Source organism: Bidens hawaiensis, unplaced genomic scaffold (assembly GCF_021521415.1).
Source record: "Bidens hawaiensis isolate Kalapana, Puna unplaced genomic scaffold, B.hawaiensis_p1.1 tig00014352_1, whole genome shotgun sequence".
Classification (NCBI taxonomy): Eukaryota; Viridiplantae; Streptophyta; class Magnoliopsida; order Asterales; family Asteraceae; genus Bidens; species Bidens hawaiensis.
In genome coordinates, this window is record NW_027492240.1 from 339,052 (window position 1) to 362,646 (window position 23,595).

Genomic DNA, 23,595 nt, shown 5'->3' on the forward strand with positions numbered 1-23,595 from the left:
TCTATTTTAGATGTTTATAAATAATTTATAAGTTTTTCTAAAATGATGTGCGATTCGGCTCCGTAGCTTGTCGCCTCGTTGTGCCTCACGCTTCTTAAAACCAAGAAAACGACACAACCAGTCTTTACAAAATTTACTTTTGTCTCTTATGAATAGTTAAACATGCATCTCCGTTTCAGTTTTGTTCTACATAATGTTATAGTTAATTAATATACAAGAAGTGACCAACACTAGGAAAAGGAAAGGTCATCTGATTATTAGTAAACATCATGAAATGCAATGAGTTCTCACATTAATATTGCTAACTAAAAAAAGGTCCTACCGGGAGTCGAACCCAGGTCGCTGGATTCAAAGTCCAGAGTGCTAACCACTACACCATAGAACCAATACTGTCAACTATTTCAATCCAATATAATTTAAAACCTATGTAAAGCTTGTTCAATTTGTGATCATTTCACAGGAAAAAGGTTGTACCATCAAGGCCAACTATGAGGAAGGACTGGGTGGTCGCCCGACACCCTGATAGGCCTCGTTTTTTTTAATTATATATATTTTTTTGAAAAGAAATTTCATATTCTTAATGTTTAATCTCAATTGCTCAACTAATTTAAAACCCAAACTTTTTTTTCACCTTTGACCCAAATTTTTTTTACGATTCTCGGAGACGCCCTCGTACCATTTTAATATTTTCATACATGCTTTCATAATATAAGTCGTAAGATTTAACCTCTATATAAATTGGCCTAGTGTGGATATATAGATACTTGAGCCATGTTATTAAACTTATCTGTGTAAATAACTGAACATGTTTAGACAAAAATAAAGGGGTACGTGACGTTCAAGGCGGTCGAGTTTTTATGTAAAAGAAAATGCAGTGAATGTAATTTTCTTGTAGTTTTGACCCTCTAACTGTCGTTAATAAGACGCATAAAAAGTACATAGCCAAAAGTAACTCGAAGGAGACCACCAAAGTTTTCAATTACCATCATTTACACCAAATATACGCAAAACTACATGATGTGTCTCGTACTTGTTCGTCTGAAAATGTGAGAAGTTTACAAGATTTTTCAATTCCCATAGTAATATGAACTTGCAAGGTTTACACTATTGGTTAAGCCTATCATTATCATCATCACATGGGTTCATACTTCATAGTTCATGGTTCAACATTAACATTTGATAGTTGATATAATCGATACCGTTTAAGCGTACACAACATAAGATCTGCTCTGGCAACTCCTCTTGTTTGTTCCCCTGTTCAAAACAGCTTACCATAAAGTTTATACTTACAATAAATAGAATTATGTACGGCTGTAAACAAACCGAACGTTTAGCGAACAGTTCGTAAACCATTCGGCAGGAAGTTCGTTTATGTTCGTTCAATTGTGTTCGTGAACGTTCGGTAATGTGTTTATGATCATTCTTCCATGTTTGTTTGTATATGTTGTTCATGAAAGTTATTTTTTGTACATTTATTTATCTTATCTAAACATTTTATATTCTTTAATTTATTACCCCTAACATAAAATATGAGACCATATTCTAACATTGTTTACGCATTCTTTCCATTTCCTTTCTCACTATTCGCATTGATGTATACATCGATCTCAATCTCTAGGCTTCGTCGATTTTATTTGTGTTCGTTTGTGTTCGCGAACCGCTCGTGAACACATTATTTTTCTCAATGAACGAACACGAACATAAAATCCCGTTCGGTAAGTGTTCGTGAATCGTTCGCTTGGTACGTTTGCAGCCCTAGAATTATGTTTAAAAACATTGAACTTGCCTGAATTGTGAGACCGAAATCTAAGATGCAGTGCTCTAGTCGGTGTTGGAATGCTTCAAATCCTTTTCTTGAAATGTAACTGAATCGGTGCATGTCTAAATCAATCTCAAAGTAGTTTACTCCCTGAAAGATTAGACACTAGTGTAAGTATAACATAATTGCATTAATAATACTCTTTTAGTTAAGTGGTTAACCGGTTTAGTTTGAATACCTAACTTAAGGGACTGTAAGAAATTGTTATTTACAAACACAAATTTCACATGCTACATATTTTTTATCTTTACTTCCTTTTGATATATTAGTTTAGCTTAGATTTTGGTTTTACACAAAAGTTAATACGTGAATCGTAATTAACTTTGTAAAGTTGATTCACAGTTTTATCTTAAGCTTAGTGGGTAAGCAGAAAAACCAAATAACTGAATCATAACCGAAATAACCAAACTGGTTGAGAAACCGATGGTCTGGTTATGATTTTTGAGATAGCCGGCTTTTATGACTTTTGTGATAACCAGTTTAAAACCTTATATGCTTTATTATTTTTTACATAATATGTAATATTTCAAAATTTTCTGTTATTAACATTTTTATAAATAACATATTAGTGGTATCACATATCCAATACTTACTTTTGAATGTAAAAATGTTATATATCAACTTCAGAAAATGTTGAAATTTACCATCTATGGGTTAAATTAATTAATAAGAAACATGCAAGAACTAAGAATACACAAGTATCATAATAGTAACATTGCTAAGAAACTTACTTGGTAGAATTCATGCTGGGGACGTGAAAGCACGGGTTTTTCATTGTAAGCATTCATAATCCTCCTTTCGGGTGCACTCAACTGAAGATCATCTACATTTACAACACGACCCAGTATCTTCAACCGTTCTCGAAATGGTGTTAGGGTATCTAGCGGAAAACCTTTCACTTTCTCTATTTCATCATCAAGTATCCTCTGTTTCAATTTTCAAACCAAATATATAAATAAGTTGACTCTAATTTTAAGTATGTAATAAGATGTAATGTTAGTTTTTTTACCCTCATATTTTCTTGAAATTTGGATGATAGTTCCTTCGAGTAATTATCAGAAAGTTTGAAGTATAAAACGAAACTCATTCCTTCACCATCTATTTCACCTTGAAATAAGCCAGCAGGATACAACGGAATCTGTCAAACCAAAAAAAAAAGAAGTTAACTTTCTTTGACCCAAAATGTTGACATGTTGAATGATAACAAGTACCTGAATATTTACAACAAGAATCGGAGGAAGTTCTCCCGAAGAAGGACCAACTTCCGGGAGTTGTACAAACCGAGCAATATGATCAATTTTCCTCTTGGATAAAAACACGTCAACACCAAACGGATAATATGCTCCACAATTAGATGCATGTTCCTTCTTTTTATCCCTGTTAATCCAGAATGACACAAGAAAAAAAAGTCGATATGTTGCGATAAACATTTATAAGATGTTTGCACATAATATAGTCCATGTGTAATGTGTAATTAATATTAATTTACCTAAAGTAATTTCTCCCACGTACTCTGAAAACTTGTGGTTCGACATGTGACCAAGAATCAAGCACTTTTTTCTCTGCCGGGCAAAAAGGTACTTGTGAACCAGCTATCGGTCTTTCTAGACGTTTCTTTGAAGAAACTGAAAAAATATCAGATATAATGTCAAGTTTAAAAACAGAAAAACATATGTGTTCGTTAAATACTCACAGATAGTGGTGTTAGGATTTCCATCTTTTAATTTGAATGAAAGTTTATGTGAAATCTTCTTTTTTGTATGTGTCGAGCTAGAGCTTGAGGATCTTCTTTTTTCAACTGTATTGGCAAGACATGGTAAACAATGGCCAGGAATCATTCCACAGTCTAACAAACCACTATTCATTCCAGCATTTTCATCAATAGAAGGTGATGATATTTCATCAAGGTAAACAGCTTTTGATTCGTTATCTGATTTTGGCCTCAAGTCAATGCTTGGCCTAGAGGCTACTGCAGAACCGTTTGGTGGCGACATATCTGCAGGTATATGGAATTGATTTTAGATGTTATGATAGATTGATAGTAAATAAATGTGTTTTTTTAGAGATGAATCAAACCATCGGGAAGACTATGGAAATCTTCATCACTGCATTCGGACTCAAGAACTTCAACTGTATCATACCATAACTCATCTGTGCTTCCTGCTAATTCCAAATGTGATGAAACGAATTTAATATGTGTACTCATGTTTGTTTAACCTTTTTTGTAGAAGAATACAGACTATAGAGATAGCTACTTTGATCTTCAGTTTATGTTATTCAATTTCAATTAATATGTGGATTTGATGATTTATAACATTTTCAAAATACTCACAATCGAGTTATGTGCTTCTGCTAATTCCAAATGTGATGAAACGGATTTAATATTTGTACACATGCTTGCTTAACCTTCTTTGTAAAAGAATATAGACTATAGAGATAGCTACTTTGAACTTCAGTTTATGTTTTTCAATTCCAATTAATATGTGGATTTGATGAGATCACATGTGCAAATACCGGATATCTGGTTTCTAGAATATCGGTTACAAACCGAAACCAGTTTTTGGTCAAACGGTCAAAATAGGTTATTGACAATAACCGGTTACGGTTTATAACCGTATTTGGAGGGGGAAATCCCTAACCTATCTAATAACCTGTTGAAGCTATCCATAACCTATTGAAAGTAACCATATTAACACTAACCTTATTAACCTATGTTCGGTTAACTGGTTCCTATGTGAAAATCCCTAACCGGTCCCCAACCATCGGTTTTAACCGGTTAGGATTTGCACCTCTACTACTATTTCAGACTTTATAACCATTACAACAAGTAATTAAATGAATATCAGTTCAACTTCAAATTATAGTTCTTCAATTAAAGCATCTTCAATTCAATCAACAGAATCAACAAACACTAATTCAAACTACTGATTCTATCACGCACAACTAAATACTTCATTAAATAGTCAAATAACTTGAGCTAACCGCTTCAATCAACACCGAAACATGTAATCTGTACAATCACTATTCTAGGTCATAAATCTAGTTAACAGTGCTGCAACTATCAATTCAATCATGCACGACTAAATACTTCATTAATTAATCAAATCATTCGAGCTAACCACTTCAATGAAACACTTAAACATATAATTAACTTCTACAATCACAATTCTAGGTCATGAATCTAAGTTAACAGTACTGAAACAACTACATGCATATATAGTTCTTCAGTTGAAGCATCTTCAATTCAATCAACAGAACCAGCACACATTAACTCAAAACTACCGATTCAATCATGCACAACTAAATGCTACATTAATTAATTAAATAATTTGATCTATGAACCTTCAATGATTGAATCAAACACCTAAACATATACTTAAATTCTACAATCACAATTCTAGGTCATTTATCTAAGCTAATAGTACTGAAACTATTAATTCGAGATAATCACATCAATCAAACACGGAAACATGTAATAATTTACAACAATCACAATTCTAGGTCATTAATATAAGTTTAATAGCTTCAATTAAACACCGAAACATGTAAATTGTAATTAACATCAACAATCACAAATTCACAATTCTAGGTCATGAATCTAAGTTAACAGTGCTGATACTAATCAACTACTGATTCGATCATTAAATAGTCAAACAATTCGAGCTAATCGCTTCAATCAAACACCTAAATATGCAATTAAATTCTAACAATCACTATTCTAGCCTTCTAGGTCATGAATCTAAGTTAACAGTGCTGAAACTACTGATTCGATCACACGCAACTAAATACTTAATTAACTAACCAAATCATTCGAGCTAACCGCCGAAACATGTAATTATCTTCTACAATCACAATTAACTCCAAAACGATTAATTAGCTTCAACAATCACAGTTCCATATCATGAATCTAAGTTAACAGATCAATTCAATCACACAGAACTAAATACTTCATCAATTAATCAAATAACTCGAGCTAAAAACTTCAGTCAAACACCTAAACATATAATTAACTTCTACAATCACATTTAACACCGAAACGAGTAATTTTACTTCAATCACAGTTCTAGGTCATGAATCTAAGTTAATAGTGCTGAAACTATTGATTCTATCACAGACAACTAAACACTTAATTAACTAATCAAGTAACTCGAGCTAATCGCTTCAATTAAACACCGAAACAAGTAATTAACTTCTACAATCACAATTCTAGTTCGTGAATCTAGTTTAACAGTCTTGAAACTATCAATTCAATCACACAGAACTAAATACTTCATTAATTAATCAAATAACTCGAGCTAATCGCTTCAATCAAGCACCTAAACATATAATCAACTTCTCTAGGTCATGAATCTAAGTTAGCAGTACTGAAACTATCAGTTCGATCACGCACAACTAAATACTTAATTAACTAATCAAATCATTCGAGCTAACCGCCGAAACATGTAATTAACTTCTACAATCACAATTAACACCGAAACGAGTAATTAGCTTCAACAATCACAGTTCTAGGTCATGATTCTAGGTTAACAGAGCTTAAACTCATCAACTATTGATTCGATCATTAATTAATCAAATAACTCGAGCTAAAAGCTTCAATCAAACACCGAAACATATAATTAATTTCTTCAATAACAGCTCTAGGTAATGAAACTAAGGTAACAGTACTGAAACAACTACATGCATAATATAATATATATATATATCATATATAAAACCGTGATTAACGATTAACTAAACAGAGGCGTTAATTACCAGACGGTTTGAACTTCGAATGATCGGACGGAATATGCTGCTGCTGCTTCGGAATATTCTTCTTCCGTTTCCGGAACAACTTCTTCACCGTCGATTGAATGCGAGGCTCCGGTGAAGACACGCAACCTCCCATTGCCGGTTAACTGATCATCTAACCAGATTCTGTTGCTTTTATAATAATCTGTATTATTATTATTATTATTTATTTTTTTTATAAAAGTTTGTGTGAATAGTTGAATACGTGTAGATACAAATACACGTATATGACTTTATTTAAGATAAAGTTAGTTTTAATTTGAACTATATATTTAGTAAGAGAGATGAAGATTCGGTTCAACCAATGAGCAACTAAAGCATTCATTATTATTATTATTATTATTATTATTATTATTAGGATAATTGGATTTTAATAGTTGGCTGATAATAATCCCAACTTTGGAAGTAGCTGTCACTGGTTCCAACTTTCACACTATTTATTTTCATTGGACCTCCGTTAAAAAAAACTTAACGACGTTATGTTTTTTTCCAAATTTCAAACTGATATTTTAGGGCTTTTGATCGGAATGAGAATACGATTCGATTGATGTAAAGCTTACTTACAAACGGTGGTCCAAACAACTAAAGGAAGCTTCAATTTCGGTGTTTAAACTTTTAATTAACAAAAATCAAGCTGTTTGAAGCGTCGTTTCGAGTTAAGTTTTATCAATCGACTCGTATTCTCATTCCGATCAAAAGCCCTAAAATATCAGTTTGAAATTTGGAAAAAAAAACATAACGTCGTTAAGTTTTTTTAACGGGGGTCCAATGAAAATAAATAGTGTGAAAGTTGTAATCAGTGACAGCTACTTTCAAAGTTGGGATTATTATCAGCCAACTGCATTAAGTTAGGATTATTAAAATCCAATTTTCCTTATTATTATTAAATTTTTAATTACGAACACATGCAAAACCTCTAGTTTGATTGAGAGTGAGATTCTAACCCGCAATGTTAAATAGAATAAATTCTTAGAGATCCGAAGGTAAAACTCTTTAATAAAATGGGAATAACAACTCACATGATCTCTAATTTTACTTTCTAAAATTACATTTTTTTAACACGTGATTTGAACACTTATGATTTATGATTTAAAATAAAATAAAATAAATTTTATTCAACACTTTATTGTCTAATTTCAAAGACTTTTTAGTTGGCTGATATAAATAAAATATTATTTAATCATTTATTTTATATTGTTAACTCTTACTTTTTTTACGATGATTTTTTTTGTTTTTTAGGCCATTACATCCTCTAATTTGTAGTGTTTCGTTGCCTCACTATGGTCACACGAATAGACGATGTTGTTTTAATCGGACTCACGTTGGCTTTAGAGTTTGACTTGGGCGTTCCCCAGGAAACCAAGCTACCACTTGACATTCGGCGTGCCTCTACAAGAGCAGAAATCTCTAGCGTAACACAAGGTAAGACGAAAGTTCTAGTGAGCTCGGGATCCAAATTGGCAACCTTGCAAAGCTTAGCTTAAATTCTTCCTTGTTAGTATTCACCCAAAGTAAAACAAGTGGGATCAAAAATTTGATTCTTTACTGAAGAATTCAAGCCTTCCTATCACTATGCCACAATTGAGGGTACATAAAATATTACTTAATCCTTATTTATATTTATAATCATTTCATATTCAAAACAATATAAGATCAAGAATTTTAGCTTTGAAAAAATGGTGATGATCAGAGGGTTTGTAGCTAGCACTATCAAGATGTTATCAAGATATATAATGAAGGTGTATTTTGCCAAATGTTTGAGGATTATAGTCGCATACTTTTATAATAAACATTTGAGTGTTAGCGAGTGTGTGAGTTGGTCAATCTTAAAAGAAATTGATAACGTATTTGGCCTCAAAGCCGGCTATGAGGTAGGGGACCGACCTTGGCCTGACACCTCGATAGGCACGACTTTTTTAAAAATAAAATTATATATATATATATATATATATAAATATGTATTCTTAACTTCAATTAGTCAACTAATTTAAGACTCGTATTTTTTTCGTCTTCGGCTAAATGTTTTTTTTTATGATTCTCGAAAATGCCCGTGATTGGCCTCTCCATGCTACTCAGCCTCCACATGGTCATTTGTGAGGGCAAAATTACCGTCAATATCATCTTGTTTAAAATACTTTTAACTCCCAACTTTTGTACACAAATTTAGTTTACATTTAAAGTTGAGTTAATTACATTTTATTGGTTTATGGTTTTTATTTTCTAGTTACAAGATCTTTAAGGAATTATTAAATGTTTTGCAAGTAAAACAACAACATTATAAGATGATTAAAAATACCAAACTAAATCATTTACAAACATTACAATTATAGTAGGTGAGAAGTCGAATAATGAAAGCAAGTCAAAACCACCATGTAACTACCGAATTTGGTTTTGGTATGACTTGAGAGTGATGCAAAACAACTAAACAAGAAAGGAGTAGTTATATTTTGTTTGTTTAGTACAATATCAACTAATACTTGTTTTGCGAAGGAAAAAAATGTTTATTTTTTATTCTAGTATAGTAGTTATACTTTATACATCAGTGTTGAAGCAATGTGAGAGAGTGACTCCTCTGGTTTAGATTCATCTTGTTGGTGATGACTTATGCGAGTTTGTTCTCTTCTCAAATTAATGAGTTGCAAAACAAATAACTTTGTGAGCCTCGTCACGGGGTTAACTGGAGATGGGTTTCCTTTTGTAAGTCAATAACAATCCTCTAGTGTGAGAGTAAGTATGTGTATTTGAAGAATAAGAGTAAGGGATTGATATTAAGTCTGAGAGTAGAGAAAAAAGAATAAACGTGACGATCTTTACCTGGAAAGGAGGGAGGATGAAATTTATAGGGTTATTTGGTTAGGATGTTTTATCCTATTAGTTCCACTTTCGAAATCATGTAGTCATTATTCTAGGAATGAGCATGTTTTTGTATGATGTTATATAGTTTGTTTCGGCGTGACGCTTGTACAAACACCATAAATGACATTTGTCTCAATAGTTGACGTTTCTCTCTAAACATATACTTTATAACTTTAGGGTTTGAATCAAATACAAATGAAATTAACGTGTTAATGGTAAGAATCAAGCAGAGTAATTATATAATTACATCATAGTGTAATTACATAATTACTCTACTTATATATATATTATTACTTTACTTGATTCTCACAATTAACACGCTAATTCCATTTATACGTTAACTTTCCCCTATAACTTTATATATCAGAAATATTCGTATAATAAATTTTTAGCATTTGATATCTATATTTTGTGTTCCTATCCAAATGCCATTACTACATTAAATAAAAAAAACGTTACTAACAAAAATTAACATTTTATTACATGTGCTATTCTTTGTAATCTAGAGAAACTACCACAACCACAAGCAAATTCACTCTTTGATCGGATCACCAAAATGAAAACTAAGTAACAATGGCTGATCAATGCATGTCCGAATTCAAAGTGTAATGGCAACTAAACAAAGGCTGTTGTTATCTCGAAAGGGAAAGAACATATTCGAGTCATGCGTCCATTCTAGACCGACTCACTAGAGCATGGGAAGATCTTCAAGCCTTCCTCATCAAAGTTTACGAAAGCGGTCTGTCTGATCCCAGACAGTTTATCTTTGCGGGTAAATCCGGGTTGGCACTAGCTTTTGTTTCTATTCTCATCTTCTTTAAGGAACCATTTAGTTACATCAGAGAGCACTCCATCTGGGCAGTCCTCACTGTCATTGTCGTATTCGAATTCAGCATAGGTATTATTGTTATTATTATTATTATTATTTTTAATCTTGTTAATATTAATTTAAAGGGAAAATTTCTAAAATAGTCATCTTGATCCAATGAATATCCAAAATGGCCATAGAATTTTTTATTTTCACTAGATATTATCAAAATAAGTCGGTCACATACAGTGGCGTCCATGAGAATTTACGTGCCCCGGCTGAGCCATAAAAAATATGTCCTTAAGCCTTAACGAACTAAATAATGTAAACTATTTTTTTTAAATGACGACTAAAGTTATAGCAATAAACATAAAACTAGCAAAATTATGGTATTAGAACGAGTTTATGACATACCGAATAGGCTAATAGTTAACTGAGAATTTGTGAAGCTCTCCCAGCAATGAGCCTTATTCAGTAATTTATGGGCCTATAAGTCTTTAAACAATTTAAAACGTTGGTCTATAAAGTGTTTGGGTATGATAAATAGTGGACTTATACGAGTTCATGTATTCTAACTATATATATAATATCAAGATTTTTTTTAAAAAAAATTGTGCCCTAGAAAAATACGTGCCTCAGCTAGGCGTTCACATTGCCCACCCTTAAAGCCACTCGTAGTCACATATGAACTGGCTAGGTATATTAGGCACCGTTTTGGGCCTACAAGCAAAAAAAAACATGAAAGAGACTCAAGTAGTAGACTATTTTATGACAAATCTTCTAAACAAGCTACGGATGAACTAAGAGAGAAATGATTAGGCTGGGAAGGTGTTGAATTGTGTTTGGCTAAATGGAGTTATTCCTTCAATGTTTAGGCTACATTGGTTTAGAAAGGGAGAATTGCACGCCTATTATGAATATTTTTTTGGGTCAAAATGACTATTTTAGAAATTTTCCCTAATTTAAATTCGTGAAATTAAAGAACGGAAGATTTATTTAACAGGAGCAACTCTCGTAAAAGGATTTTTGCGTGGTTTGGGGACAGCCACTGCGGCAATACTCGCATTAGGATGTGCTCAACTATCTGTGTGGGCTGGCAAATGGCAAGAATGTATCGTTCTAATCAGCATCTTTATAACAGGTCAACTAATTAATCATATCATTTGAGATTTTACGCAAATTATATAATATTTGTTATTATTTAATATAACAGGTTCGATTACCAGCTTCTTAAAACTATATCCATAAATGAGGGTGTATGAATACGGATTCAGGGTGTTTATGTTAACATTTGCTATAGTAATGGTATCGGGGACTTCAGAATTTTTTGACACAGCTGTTTCCCGAATGCTTTTAGTTTTCGTCGGCGCAGGCATATGTTTGATTGTAAGTCTATGTGTTTATCCAATATGGTCCGGAGAAGATTTGCACAAACTAGTTGTTGATAACTTTAGAGGTGTTGCTACATCCTTGGAAGGTATTACTAATATTAATATTATTACATACAATTTTAGTGAATTAATGAATATACCAATCTTTTCTTGTTTAGAATGTGTTAGGAGTTACTTGCAAAATGTGGAATATCAGAGGATACCATCAAAGATCCTTGTATACCAAGCGAGATGACCCCCTCTATACCGGATATCGAGCAGCAGTACAATCTACAAGTCAATAAGAGGCTCTCGTAATTAATTAACTCGACCGTTTAATTTGTTTTCCTATTTCTTGTCCCTGAGAATTAATTAATTAAAGGGAAAAGTACCAAAATAAGCATGTTTGATCAAAAAATTTACAAAAAAAATTAAAAAATATATAAAAAATTCTGAGCCATTATAGCCATAACAAATTTGATTTTAACACATAACCTCTTGGGCATCAAGGTAGCCCCGACGTCATTTCATGCAAAGGTGTGTTGGCAACACTATAGCATGACATTTGTTTCACTTAGGTTAAGGTGGTGCCTAAACATCAATAATAGTGTGTCTTGTCTGCCAAGGCGTCCAAGGTGCCCAACAGGTTATGCCACGATGCCTCCCTAGCCTTGTCTGCCTAGGCAAGAAAGGTCTAGACCTTGACAGACAAGGCATTTATGCAACATGTCTATTCACGTTTATGCACCACCTTAGCCCAAGCTAAGACATATGACAATCAATAGTGCTGCCAGCTCATTTTTGCATGAAAATCCATCCGGACTACATTGGTGCCCAAAGGCGTAAGGTGTCATTGTTTTATTGGTCTTGGCAATATTATTTTTGGTTAGTTTTTACTTCCATGCATGTTTTGAGATTTTTTAGCTAAACATGAGTATTTTGACAATTTTCTTTAATTAAAAAAGAATTTGATTTATGCATGCATGCATGCAGTTGGGGTTTGCAAACTGGGAGCCACCACATGGGCCTTATAGAATGTGGAGATATCCATGGAGTCATTTTTTGAAAGTTAGTGGTGCATTAAGGCATTGTGCTTTTATGGTTATGGCAATGCATGGGTGCATACTTTCAGAGATACAAGCAGCACCCGAGCTGCGAATGATGTTTCGAAACGAGATTCAACAAATTGGGATAGAAGGTGCCAAAGTATTACACGAGCTAGGAAACAAGCTTCAGAAGCTAGAAAAGCTAAGCCCGGGGTTTGACATGCTTGACAAGGTGCACGAGGCCGCAGAGGATTTGCAAATGTTGATTGATAAGAAGTCATACCATCTTGTGAAATCCGAGAAATGGGCAGCTTCTAGACGACCCAAAGATTTTGAAGACGTCGATCATCTTCATGAAATACAAGAGGAGGAAACCTCGTGCTTAGATGAACTTTCGTCGCATTTTAAGTTACCATCTCATCATGCTGGCTTGAATCAACACATGGCCAAAACTATGTCCATCAACAATACTAGCGCGTCTTGTTTTGGAATGAACTGTGAAGAGCAAATGCAATGGCCTTCGCGTCTGTCAGTTCTTGGAGACGTTCTTAACAAACGAGAGATCAGGACGTATGAGAGTGCATCTGCTTTGTCTTTGACCAATTTCACATCTTCATTGATAGAGTTTGTTGCAAGGCTTCAGAATTTATTGGACTCCTACAAAGAGCTTAGTGAAAAGGCAAAATTTTCAGAACCAACTTAATCCTTGGCTTTTATTCTTTTATTTGTGTTAGGAAGAAAAAAAGGTTGTGTTTTGATTGAACCTAAAATTTTGTATCTTGTTGAGTTGTTATCTCTCTTCTATAATATGGAGGATAATTTGAGCTAGAAAATAATTACTATAAAACCAACATTGATTTTTTTTCTCCAAACTATATATGATTGAAACAATATGCATACTGTAATGTCATAAATTATACTAAGTCTTTAATATTTAACAATCTGGATTAAGGTAACATTATTATCATTTAAATAATTATATATACTAGTTTTACTAAAGGATTAGCCCAAAAGGCACAAACGAAGCTTAGAAGGCACAAACGGAGCCAAAAGGTACAAACAGAGCTTAAAACGCACAAACGGAGCCAAAAGGCACAAACGGAGCTTAAAAGGCACTAATGGAGCCCATAAGACACAAAGGGAGATTAAAATGCACAAACAGAGCTCACAATGCACAAAGGTATCTCAAAAGATACAAATAGAGCTTAAAGGCTCAAACGGAGCCCAAAATACAAAAATGGAGCTTAAAAGGCACAAAGGGGGTCTAAAAGGTACAAAGAAAACTTAAAATGCACAAAGAGAGCCCAAAAGGCACAAACGGAGCCAAGCATGCATAAAAGAGCCAAAAGGCACAAAGAAAGCCTAAAATGCACAAAGAGAGTCCGACATGTACAAATGGAACCTAAAATGCACAAAGGAAGCCTAAAAAGCACAAAGAGAGTCTAAAATGCACTAAAGAAGCCCAAAAGACACAGAGGGGCCAATTCATGTCTTCACGGGTATCTGAACCATTTTGGAGGCCTTAGACGAAGTAAAAAACCGGTCTTTACACCTCTAATTCAAACTATAACGAATAACAGAAACTGGGCCTATAACAAACGTAATATTAGGGCTGTCCAAACCGCTCGTGGCTCGAACTCGCTAGCCACTCGCTCGGAAAATGCTTGCTCGTTTTTTCGCTCGATTGTAAACGAGCCGCTTTGCTAGGTTCGGTTTGCAAACGAGCTAAGCAACGAGCAAAGGTCTACTCGGTTCGGTTCGGCTCGAATATTCTTAATTTATTTTATATATAATTATATATGAACAAATATATAAATATATAGACAAATTTTCTATTCCGTCAATTTTATAGTTTTATTTGTTCTCTTCAAGTTTTTAAAATACTAAAAGTTTGTTTACATGATCATTTTATCTCACTTCAAACTTATTTTTAATAAAAATTTGCAATTTATTACACGTTTGTCTAAACACTACTAATTTATTTATAAAATATATAATTTACAACCTTTAAACTTGTTTTTATTGAAAATTTTAAAGTGAAAAAGAAATAAATAATGCTCGAAATTGCTCGATGTTCGATTGAAAAATGCTCGATTCGATTTTGGCTCGTTACGGTTTTCGCTCGGTTTGAATTTTAGCCGTTCGGTTCGGTTATAAATGAGCCAAGCAAAGAGCGAGCCTTTGCTCAGTTTGGCTCGGCTCGTGAACAACCTTGCGTAATATTAAACAGACGGAGTCACCGAGACAAACAGAAAGAAATGGGCCTATAACCAATAGGCGTCTTGTAAATAAACAGGGCCCAAATGTTTTGAACCCAAAGCTATTGCCTTTTAGGCTCTTTGTATTTACGTTTCCATTCTTCTATATTTCTATAACCCTCAAGAAGAAAAGAGTTCAAATAAAAAATAATTGTGTTGTGAGAAATATGAGAAGAACTTTAAAATAAAACAAACCACCTAAATATGACATTATACTATGTTAATAGGAAACACTACAATTATTTAGAAACTACCAATCTCAACCACTAGATCATAGATCCAAGGACCTAAATCTATTTTTATTCTTCTCACAAAAATATTGTTTTTTACATTAACCCTACTCACCATCCAAAGCAACACATAGAAGTATAGAACTATAGTTTTTAACAACTTCATCGACGACAAATCAATTTTAAGTAAAGAACTATAATGATTTAGAGCGTGTTCCAAGTTTAGTGAATGAAAGAAAAGAAAAGTGAAATAAGAAGATGAGAAACGGAGATGAAATAAAATATATATGTAATTTCTTTTTCCAAAGTTTAAATGAAATGTTAAGAAATTCACATGAAAAACATTTCTTTTGAAATGTTGCAAGCATTTCGTGTTAAAAACATTTCTTTTGTCACATATTTGTTGCAAACATTTCATTTTACGTATTCCTGAATTAACAGAAAGATCTCGTTTTATAAGGTGGAAGAGGATATCATTAAAAAAAATTTCTTTTATTTTCACTTCAAACACAACATTTTCTTTCCATTTCCTTTCAACCCCTTTAAAAAATGATTTAGGAATACAACATTATAAACACTTATATATTATATATATATACCAAAAACCAAGTTTTGATATACTCTCAACAAACACTATTCATGAAATAGGTTAATTTCGTCCACACACGTATCAGTATTGTAGAAACATGAAATGAATCTGACCTGATTCAAGACGATGTTCCTCGGTGTTCGAGATAAACGAACCACGTCTTCGATCTTCCTCTCCGATAGCTTGAGATTTGCAATGGCTTTTTTGGGGGTGTGGAGGTGACTGCTAAGAAATCTAGAGGATCTCTTGTTTACAGACACAAAAATGGTTATGGTGGTGGCTCTTATTGAGAGCATCCAACGAACCTTAATAAGGAGGTGGAGACCTCCTTATATAGGGAGCCTCATGGCCACCATCATGGTACCCTAATGGGCCTAGCACAGTTAGGGTTACCTCCACAAAACCCCCTCAGCCCAATAATATTGTATTAGTCCATATAATAAAATAAGCCAAACATAATAAATTAAGGTCGTAAGCCGGGTTTAGTACCATACCCTGCCCTGCAAGTATATCTCACTCTCTCTGCTCCTCTTTTGCCAACAACCGTGGCCACTGATAAGATCTCTCTCTCTAGCTAAATCTCTTCACTTGCATTTTTCAATGGTTTGCCTTCTCCATCTACTCAGGTAACCGTTGATACACAGTTCTTTGCTTTCGTTTATTTTGGGAGGTTTTGTTTCCCTGTGCTCTAATTCTTCATTTGTTTTGTGACCAGGCTCCGAATTAATCAACGATACTGAAACTTCGGTTTTGCTGACAGGTATGATTTTACCAATAGATCAGATTATGGTTTTTGTTGGTTTGTTTCATTTTGTTTTATATAACTAAAAATTAACATTGTGTATTACACTATGGTTTGCTTTAGTTTTTTTTTTTTATCTAAGAGGATGAAATCAAACAAAACTGTGTTTCTCATCGTTTAGCCACCCCTTTGAGCAATCCGAATTCAAACCAGTATGAAGAGGTAGGTCCCAGCAGAGCCCAGTTGGACCCGCAAGACTCACCTTAAACAGGGACGTCTGCGCAGAGACCAACTGGATCCGCAGGACCAACCATGCTCAGAGACGTGACGTCCTTACGCGCAGTATGCAAGCTGGTCCCGCAGGAAATGCCTCCCATGGTGAAGGACTCCGCCTGTTCCCGCAGCCTCGGATACAAGCCATGAGGGAAGGCCACCCGCGCAGCATGGCTACACGCACTAGGTACTTAGCTCTCGATCATTCAGTGTCACCTGAAGGAATGAGCAAAGCCGGGAGCAATCCCGCACAGAGGCGGGAGGGGGAATACTCCCGCCCAAATAAGCCAGTCTGTATACTGAAGGACCTTTTACTGTACCTGACGAGGTATGGGCGAAAGATCTGATCAGGGATACGACAGCTCACTGATACAGTATGGCGAGCAGCATGCTCCTGTACTGAATCACTAATTAAGCCGCTGCCTACTCACCAACTACTGTCATACCACGTGCGTAGCCGGCAGTTGGTGGAAAGGGAATAGTATACAGCAGGCCTGGTCACTATCAGCCGCTGCCTACCCACCAACTACCAGCAGGGCACGTGCGTAGGCTACTGTTGATGAACAGGAACACTGTTGCAGCCGGCCATACCTCCTTGGAAACCTACCTTCGGCTATAAATACCCCAAATGGTATGACCATCTCATCACAACATATCTTACTACATTATTATTGTATTATACCTGATATCTGCTCTAGCAATCTCTTAATATACTTTCATATTTAAAGAGCAATCTAGTCTGATTCTCACGCCGGAGGGTGGTCACAAGGAGGAACCCCCCCTTCTCAGTGACAAGCTCACGGTGTCTGTTTTGCAGGTTATCAGAAGAACCATCTTCTAAGGGTCTAACCCCTCGTGGGAAACAGCTATCCAACCCCCAGGTTACCAGTAGTCTTCCCGGGGTCGGTTAGTGTTTCTTCATTGGCGCCATCCGTGCATACAGCTAGAACTTTATTTTTCTCCAGTTTTTTCAAACTTCTACAAAGATGGTTAGAGAAATTCCGGTAACCATAACCCCTGCTACTAGGGGGAATACCGGCAACACAGTTTTTACGAACACTACCCCGGCTACCGAAGCCGGGGCAAGTGAAGTAAATTTTACGAACACTACCCCACTTACCAAAGCTGGGGCAAGTGCAGTAAATGATCGCCTACTGGGATCCACTGATACCCAGGTTGAGAAACGAAGACTCCCCCGCCAAACTCTCGATGAAGTCAAGGCATGGGCGGAGGCACGACAAAAGGAATTCCAGGCTGAATTGGACGAACGCTTGCGTTCCGTACAACAGGCCGACGAATTCGAATACTGGGAGGATGACTCGAAGGAATCCGACTCCGACGCGAACCCTCGCCATAGGGCAAAAGGGAAGCGTAAGGAAACGGAATCCCAACCGAAAAGGCATTTTGGACAAGCCTTCAAACCAAAAAGCACAGGTGGAAGTCCACGAGACTTCTCTAAAACGTTCAGACCAAACGTTGCAAATGCAGGAACGTCCAAATTTGCAAGGGACATTGCTGAAGCAATCGCCCCAAAGAGTGCCAAACAAATGCCCAACATAGGCACATATGACGGTATATCTGATCCAGACGATCATTTGAACAGGTTCATAGCAGGGGCAACTGTCAGCAATTGGACGGAACCCACGTGGTGTTACATGTTCCAAATGACGCTGGTTGGGGCTGCTAGAGCATGGTTCGATCGTCTGCCGGTCAACCACATCTACGACTGGGCAGACTTCCAACAGAAGTTTAGCCAACACTTCAGCCAGCAACGGAAGTATACAGAGGAGCAATGGACAATCCTCAAATGCATACGAGAGGAAGACGAATCTTTGCCAAACTTCATCACTCGCTTCAACTCAAAGAAGCTAAGTTTGGGCAATATCAGCGAAGATCTTGTTCGCGCTGCCTTCATCCAGGGCGCACATGACCCAGAGCTCATCCGCACCCTAACGGGTAAAGATGGCATGCCATCCACATGGGATGGCATCATGACAGCAGCAAAACGCTATGCGGAAACAGAGAAGCAACTGGGTAGAGATCTCCCACAGAGCACAAACCTCTACACCCAGAGGACGAGAGAAGACAACGTCCTCACCGCCCGACTAAATAAAAAACGAAAGCTAGGCATTTGGCAGTCAAGGGTAAACTTTGACACCTCATCCGGCTTGCAACATCGGTTGGGCGGAAGGGATAATGTACAGTCGCACCGGAACTCCAGATGGACGCCACTCACCAAAAGCGTCACTGAGATATTCGCCACTGAAGAGCTCCCATGGCCAAAGCCTCCAATAATCCGACATCGTCACGATGCTGATCGGAGCAAATACTGTGACTTTCACAAGACAAAGGGCCACAACACTGAAGAATGCATAGATGTAAAAGATATGGTCGAAGCATTTGTCAGAGATGGGACGCTCGCGCACCTCGTGGCGTAATAAAGGCTGAGCAGGCGAGTGCGTATAGAACCCCAGCTGGGGAAAACACGAATCAATTCCAGCTTCAAAATCGAGACTACATGCTGCGTAAAGAACGAGATCCCGAACCAGGTGCGTATCGGCTCGATGGCACTCCCATCCCAACAAGGGAGCTCATTTACACAGCTTGCATGTAAATCAATTCCAATTTGTAAAGAAAAGGCCAAGAGCCACTTCTAATGGAAATGATTCTCTTTAAGAATATCGAAGCTGATGATTTTACATTTATACTTTTCTGAACACTAATATGCCGGTTTTCACCGCATAATTACGTGAAGTCATTGCATGGGAAGGCGGTCCTACCCGCACGAACCCAATAACGTGACAAACCTTCACGCAGGTCAGTTGAAGGGGAAAAAGTTCAGCACCCAAAAATGAAAGTGCCGGTCTATCCGCATGAATCATTAAGGAAACTGACCTATCAACAACCGCGCGTCGAACGGTTAAAACTATCCAACACTGGTGACGGCATTCACATTACGTGAAGTCGTTGCGTAGGAAGGCGGTCTTACCCGCACGAACCCAATAACGTGGCAAACCTTCACGCAGGTCAGTTGAAGGAGAAGAGTTCAATTATCCCATTAAATGAAAGTGCCGGTCTATCCGCATGAATCATGAAAGGAAAATGAACACTAACCTATCGACAACCGCGCGTCGAACGGTTCAAAAAATTCTTAAAAAGGGTAAGAAAAACCTACACGCAGGTCAGATAAGGGTAAAGTTTTGCCATCCTACTAAGTGCAAGTGACGGTTCTACCCGCACAATCACGAAAGAGGAAGCAAAACTTCACACCTATTATCAACCACGTTCAAAGGTTAACTTATCCTCAAAAGGTAAGAAAAACCTACACGCAGGTTAGATAAAAGTTAAGTTTAGCCATCTTACCAAGTGCAAGTGACGGTTCTACCCGCACAATCACGAAGGAGGAAGCGAAACTTTAACCCACTATCAACCACGTTCAAAGGTTCTTATTCTAAACACTTGGAAAATTGCTAATTTAAACTAAGTATGCAAGTCATAAGTTTATAAAGCAAGGAACCCAAAGAAGGAAATAACAATCTTATACGCAAAAAGATCAATATTTCAAGAATATATTACAAGAATGGCCGGGTAACTACCCGCCTAAAAGAAAAAAAATATATATATACAAGTCTATCTTAGCAATGGGAAGGGATCTTCAGGATCAAGCTTCAGGGCCGCTTCCACTTGGACCCGCTCCGTCAGAAGAACGGGGTGGTTCGAGGAACGCTTTGAGGACAGCTAACCCATCATCAGCAGCAGCTACTTCGTCCACCTTCTCCACCACTGGATGCGGGAAGGCGGCGTATTGGTTCAATGCTTGGTCATAAATGGCTTCGGTATCCACATTGAACAAAGGGAAGTTGGAAGGCGGGACGCCTTTCTCAACAAACCCTAGACCAAGCAAGAAGCCGGCCTTTTCCCCATCCTCATGAGAAGCGTTGAGGGCTGCGGTCATAGCATCATCGTAAGAGGTCTCTGAAAAGACCCGACACACAACCTACAAAGAAAACACAAGTATTAGAACCTTTTCTTACAAAAGAAAAGCGGGAAGATAAATATAAACATACCTGAGGCAACGCTTCTCGAAGAAGCCATTGGAGGGCAGCTTGAGCTTCGTTATGGGCGCGTTCGGCTTCGCTCTTGTTAAGGTTGGCAAGTAAAACTTCCTTTGCGGCAGCCTCTTCGACGCCCTTAAGCTTCCGCTGGGTCTGGTCAAGCACCCCCCTTTGGTCCAGGATTTCCTGGAGTTTCTTGGCATCTTCCATTGCCAAGGCATCATGAGCGCGTTGGAGAGCCTCTAATTTGGCCTTGAGCTCCTCATTCTCCACACGCAAAGGCTCAGCAACGGCTTCAGCCTTGGCAGCCCTCTCGGTTGCGTTTCGCGCAGTCTCCCTGGCCAGCCGAAGCTGTTCATTCACAGCTTGGGCAGCCTTGGAGCGGGCCTCGAGTCGCGCTTGAACTTCAACCTCGAGGGCCTTGAAGGCCTTCTCCTTGTCGGCGGCAGCTGCCGCCAGCTGTTGGTTCTCCTCCCGAAGAGCACGCGCCTCAGATATGTCCTTGGCGTGAGCTGCTTTAAACTTGTCGTTTTCACGACAAAGCAGCTCGACGCGCGGCTGCATCCGGGCCTGGAGAACCCGAAGCTCATTAGTTAGCCTACCCTCCTGGTAGCTAACCATGGCTTCCCCCAACGCACCCGGAGGAGCAGCGTGGCGAGCCCAGTCCACGCACTCCACAGGTGTGCGAAGGGTTGTTCCTCGGCGTATGTTCCATCGAGGAACATACACTTCATTGGAATCCGACACTGCAAAAGAAACAAAAGCAGTAAGGAAAAAATGATACAAAACATAAGGGAAAAAGAAAGGAACCCTACGCACCTGTAGGGTCAATGACAGGCCGATAGCCGCCAAACCCATCACCTGAACCTAAAGGAAATCCATCCAACAGGTCAGGCAGACGGGAAGGTGGCAAAGATCGGCGTGAAGCCCTGCGCGTACCTGATGGTCCGGCCATCGGTGCCGGTGGCGCGGGCATGGTGGCAGCCGCAGCGGTCGCCGTTGTGGTCGCCGCCGTGGTCGCTGCCTTATAAGCAGCAGCAGTAACCGCCGGCTCTGTGAAGGATGCTGTAAAAATCGCACTCACAGCCGGCGGTGACGTCATCACTGCCGGAACAGTTGGCTCAAAGGAATGAGCAACTGGACCAGCGGATGCAGGCGCAGGCGCCTGGGTCGACGCCTCAGGAAGGCTGGCCGAGCCTACCGTCATTGGCGGGGGGATACTCCCCTGCGCTTCACCCCGGAATGCGTCAACACCCACGCCTGCACAAAGAAGAAAGTGTTAGATAAATTTATAGTGATAAATCTGCAAAGACATTATGATTGTACTTACGGGTTTTCTTGACCCTGAACGTACGGACGGGCGGGGAGGAACCCGATGGAGCCGGCCTCTTGGTACCGGTCACCGTCGTCTTCGTTGGATCTCCGGAGGTAACGGTCGTAGCCTCCGGAGCAGTGGTCTCCTCACCACCGGGCTTCCCCGCCACCTCTTCACTATCTGACTCCGAGTCAGAGAGAACCACTGGATCAGCTGTGGAGGCCTTCTCCTTCCCCTTCACGCCGGCAGCAGCTTTCTTCTTCCGCACAAGGGGAGGACCATCTGCGGATTCCTCAGAAGAAGACAGGATGTAAGGATTTCCAGCAACGGGTACAGCATTGAGGGGTTCAGGATAGAATATCTCCTTACCTGGCCGCCGGTGGCTCAGGATCTCTTGGCCCGGCGGATAGACCTCCACAAACCTATCCGCCGTTTGCTCCAGGATGGGCAACTCATTGTCGTCCAGAGCACGAGTGCCCACCCGGACGGGACTGTCAGCTTCCCGCGGGAACAGGAGCGACTCCAAATTATTCCCCTCTGAAAGAAAAAGAAACAGTTAGAAAATTAACCAATATCAGCAAGAAAGACAAGACATACCATAAGGAATAGAGTTCAAACCGTATTCAAGAAGGATGGGAAACCGGGACGCATCCTTCCATACCCGGCTCATCCCCAGCAGCACCATCCCGGACTCCGCAAACCGGTAAACCGGAGATTGGACCCGGGATATCTTCGCGAACCATTCCGCCTCCTGGTAGCTGGAAGCGTGAAGGCTCGGAAGCGCTTGACCCTTCTTGAACTTCATAGCAATGGGGATGGCGCGGGCAGAGATGTAGAAGAACTCCCGCTTCCACGATCGGAGACTGCGCTCGGTCACGCAGATCTTCAAACCCTTGATACGGGTTGTCAGGGTGTACCACCCCTGGACGCACCTCCAAGTATAGAAGGTCATCAGGCGGTCCACGTAGGGCTCAATACCCAGAATCCGACACACCCACTCGAAGTGCCGGACCTTGGCAATCGCCATCGGATGCACCTCGGTCAGGTGCACCCCGTGCCTCTCCAGGACACGGTACACAAACTTTGTCAATGGGAACCTAAGGTTCCCATAAACAAAGAATGCAGCATATACCCCGATCTTGCCACTGGGGGCATCGTACACAGTCTGGTGGGATTCAGGAAACTCAGGCTCGAGAGACTCGAGCATGAACTTCCGGACGATGTACTGGTACTGATCGACAGGTAGAGCACACTGGCACTCGCCAGCAGTACTCCTATCATCGGCTACAGCTTCAGCATCATGAGAAGACATTTTTGCAGAAAGAAGAGTGATTTCGGGAAAATGCTTGCCTGAAAAAGGGGAGTATTTGCCGGAAATCACTAAGAAGAAGAAGAAGAGGTGAAAGTGTGGATTACAAAGAGGCCTCTACCCCTTTATATACTAAT

The 23,595-nt window shown here is 38.5% G+C and overlaps 1 protein-coding gene, 1 non-coding gene and 1 pseudogene across 3 annotated transcripts; 1 reads left to right on the forward strand and 2 right to left on the reverse strand.

Moving 5' to 3' along the window:
- Positions 1 to 313: 313 nt before the first annotated feature.
- Positions 314 to 385, reverse strand: TRNAQ-UUG (transfer RNA glutamine (anticodon UUG)). The gene has a single exon. It is a non-coding gene; the product is annotated as a tRNA-Gln (tRNA).
- A 676-nt stretch (positions 386 to 1,061) lies between these two features.
- On the reverse strand, positions 1,062 to 6,754 carry LOC143546453 (uncharacterized). Of its 2 annotated transcripts, none has more exons than XM_077038117.1 (9): positions 6,572 to 6,754; positions 3,896 to 3,979; positions 3,513 to 3,815; positions 3,309 to 3,444; positions 3,031 to 3,196; positions 2,829 to 2,957; positions 2,551 to 2,745; positions 1,787 to 1,909; positions 1,062 to 1,254 (listed from the first exon to the last, which is right to left on the reverse strand). In XM_077038117.1, the coding sequence occupies exons 1-9, from the start codon at positions 6,702 to 6,704 to the stop codon at positions 1,150 to 1,152; spliced, it is 1,374 nt and encodes a 457-aa protein (XP_076894232.1). In that variant the 5' UTR covers positions 6,705 to 6,754; the 3' UTR covers positions 1,062 to 1,149. The 2 variants fall into 2 exon arrangements, with proteins under 2 accessions (XP_076894232.1, XP_076894231.1); XM_077038116.1 differs by having other exon boundaries at positions 3,896 to 3,982.
- Positions 6,755 to 7,887: 1,133 nt separating this feature from the next.
- Positions 7,888 to 13,491, forward strand: LOC143546472 (aluminum-activated malate transporter 4-like; annotated as a pseudogene).
- Positions 13,492 to 23,595: the final 10,104 nt, after the last annotated feature.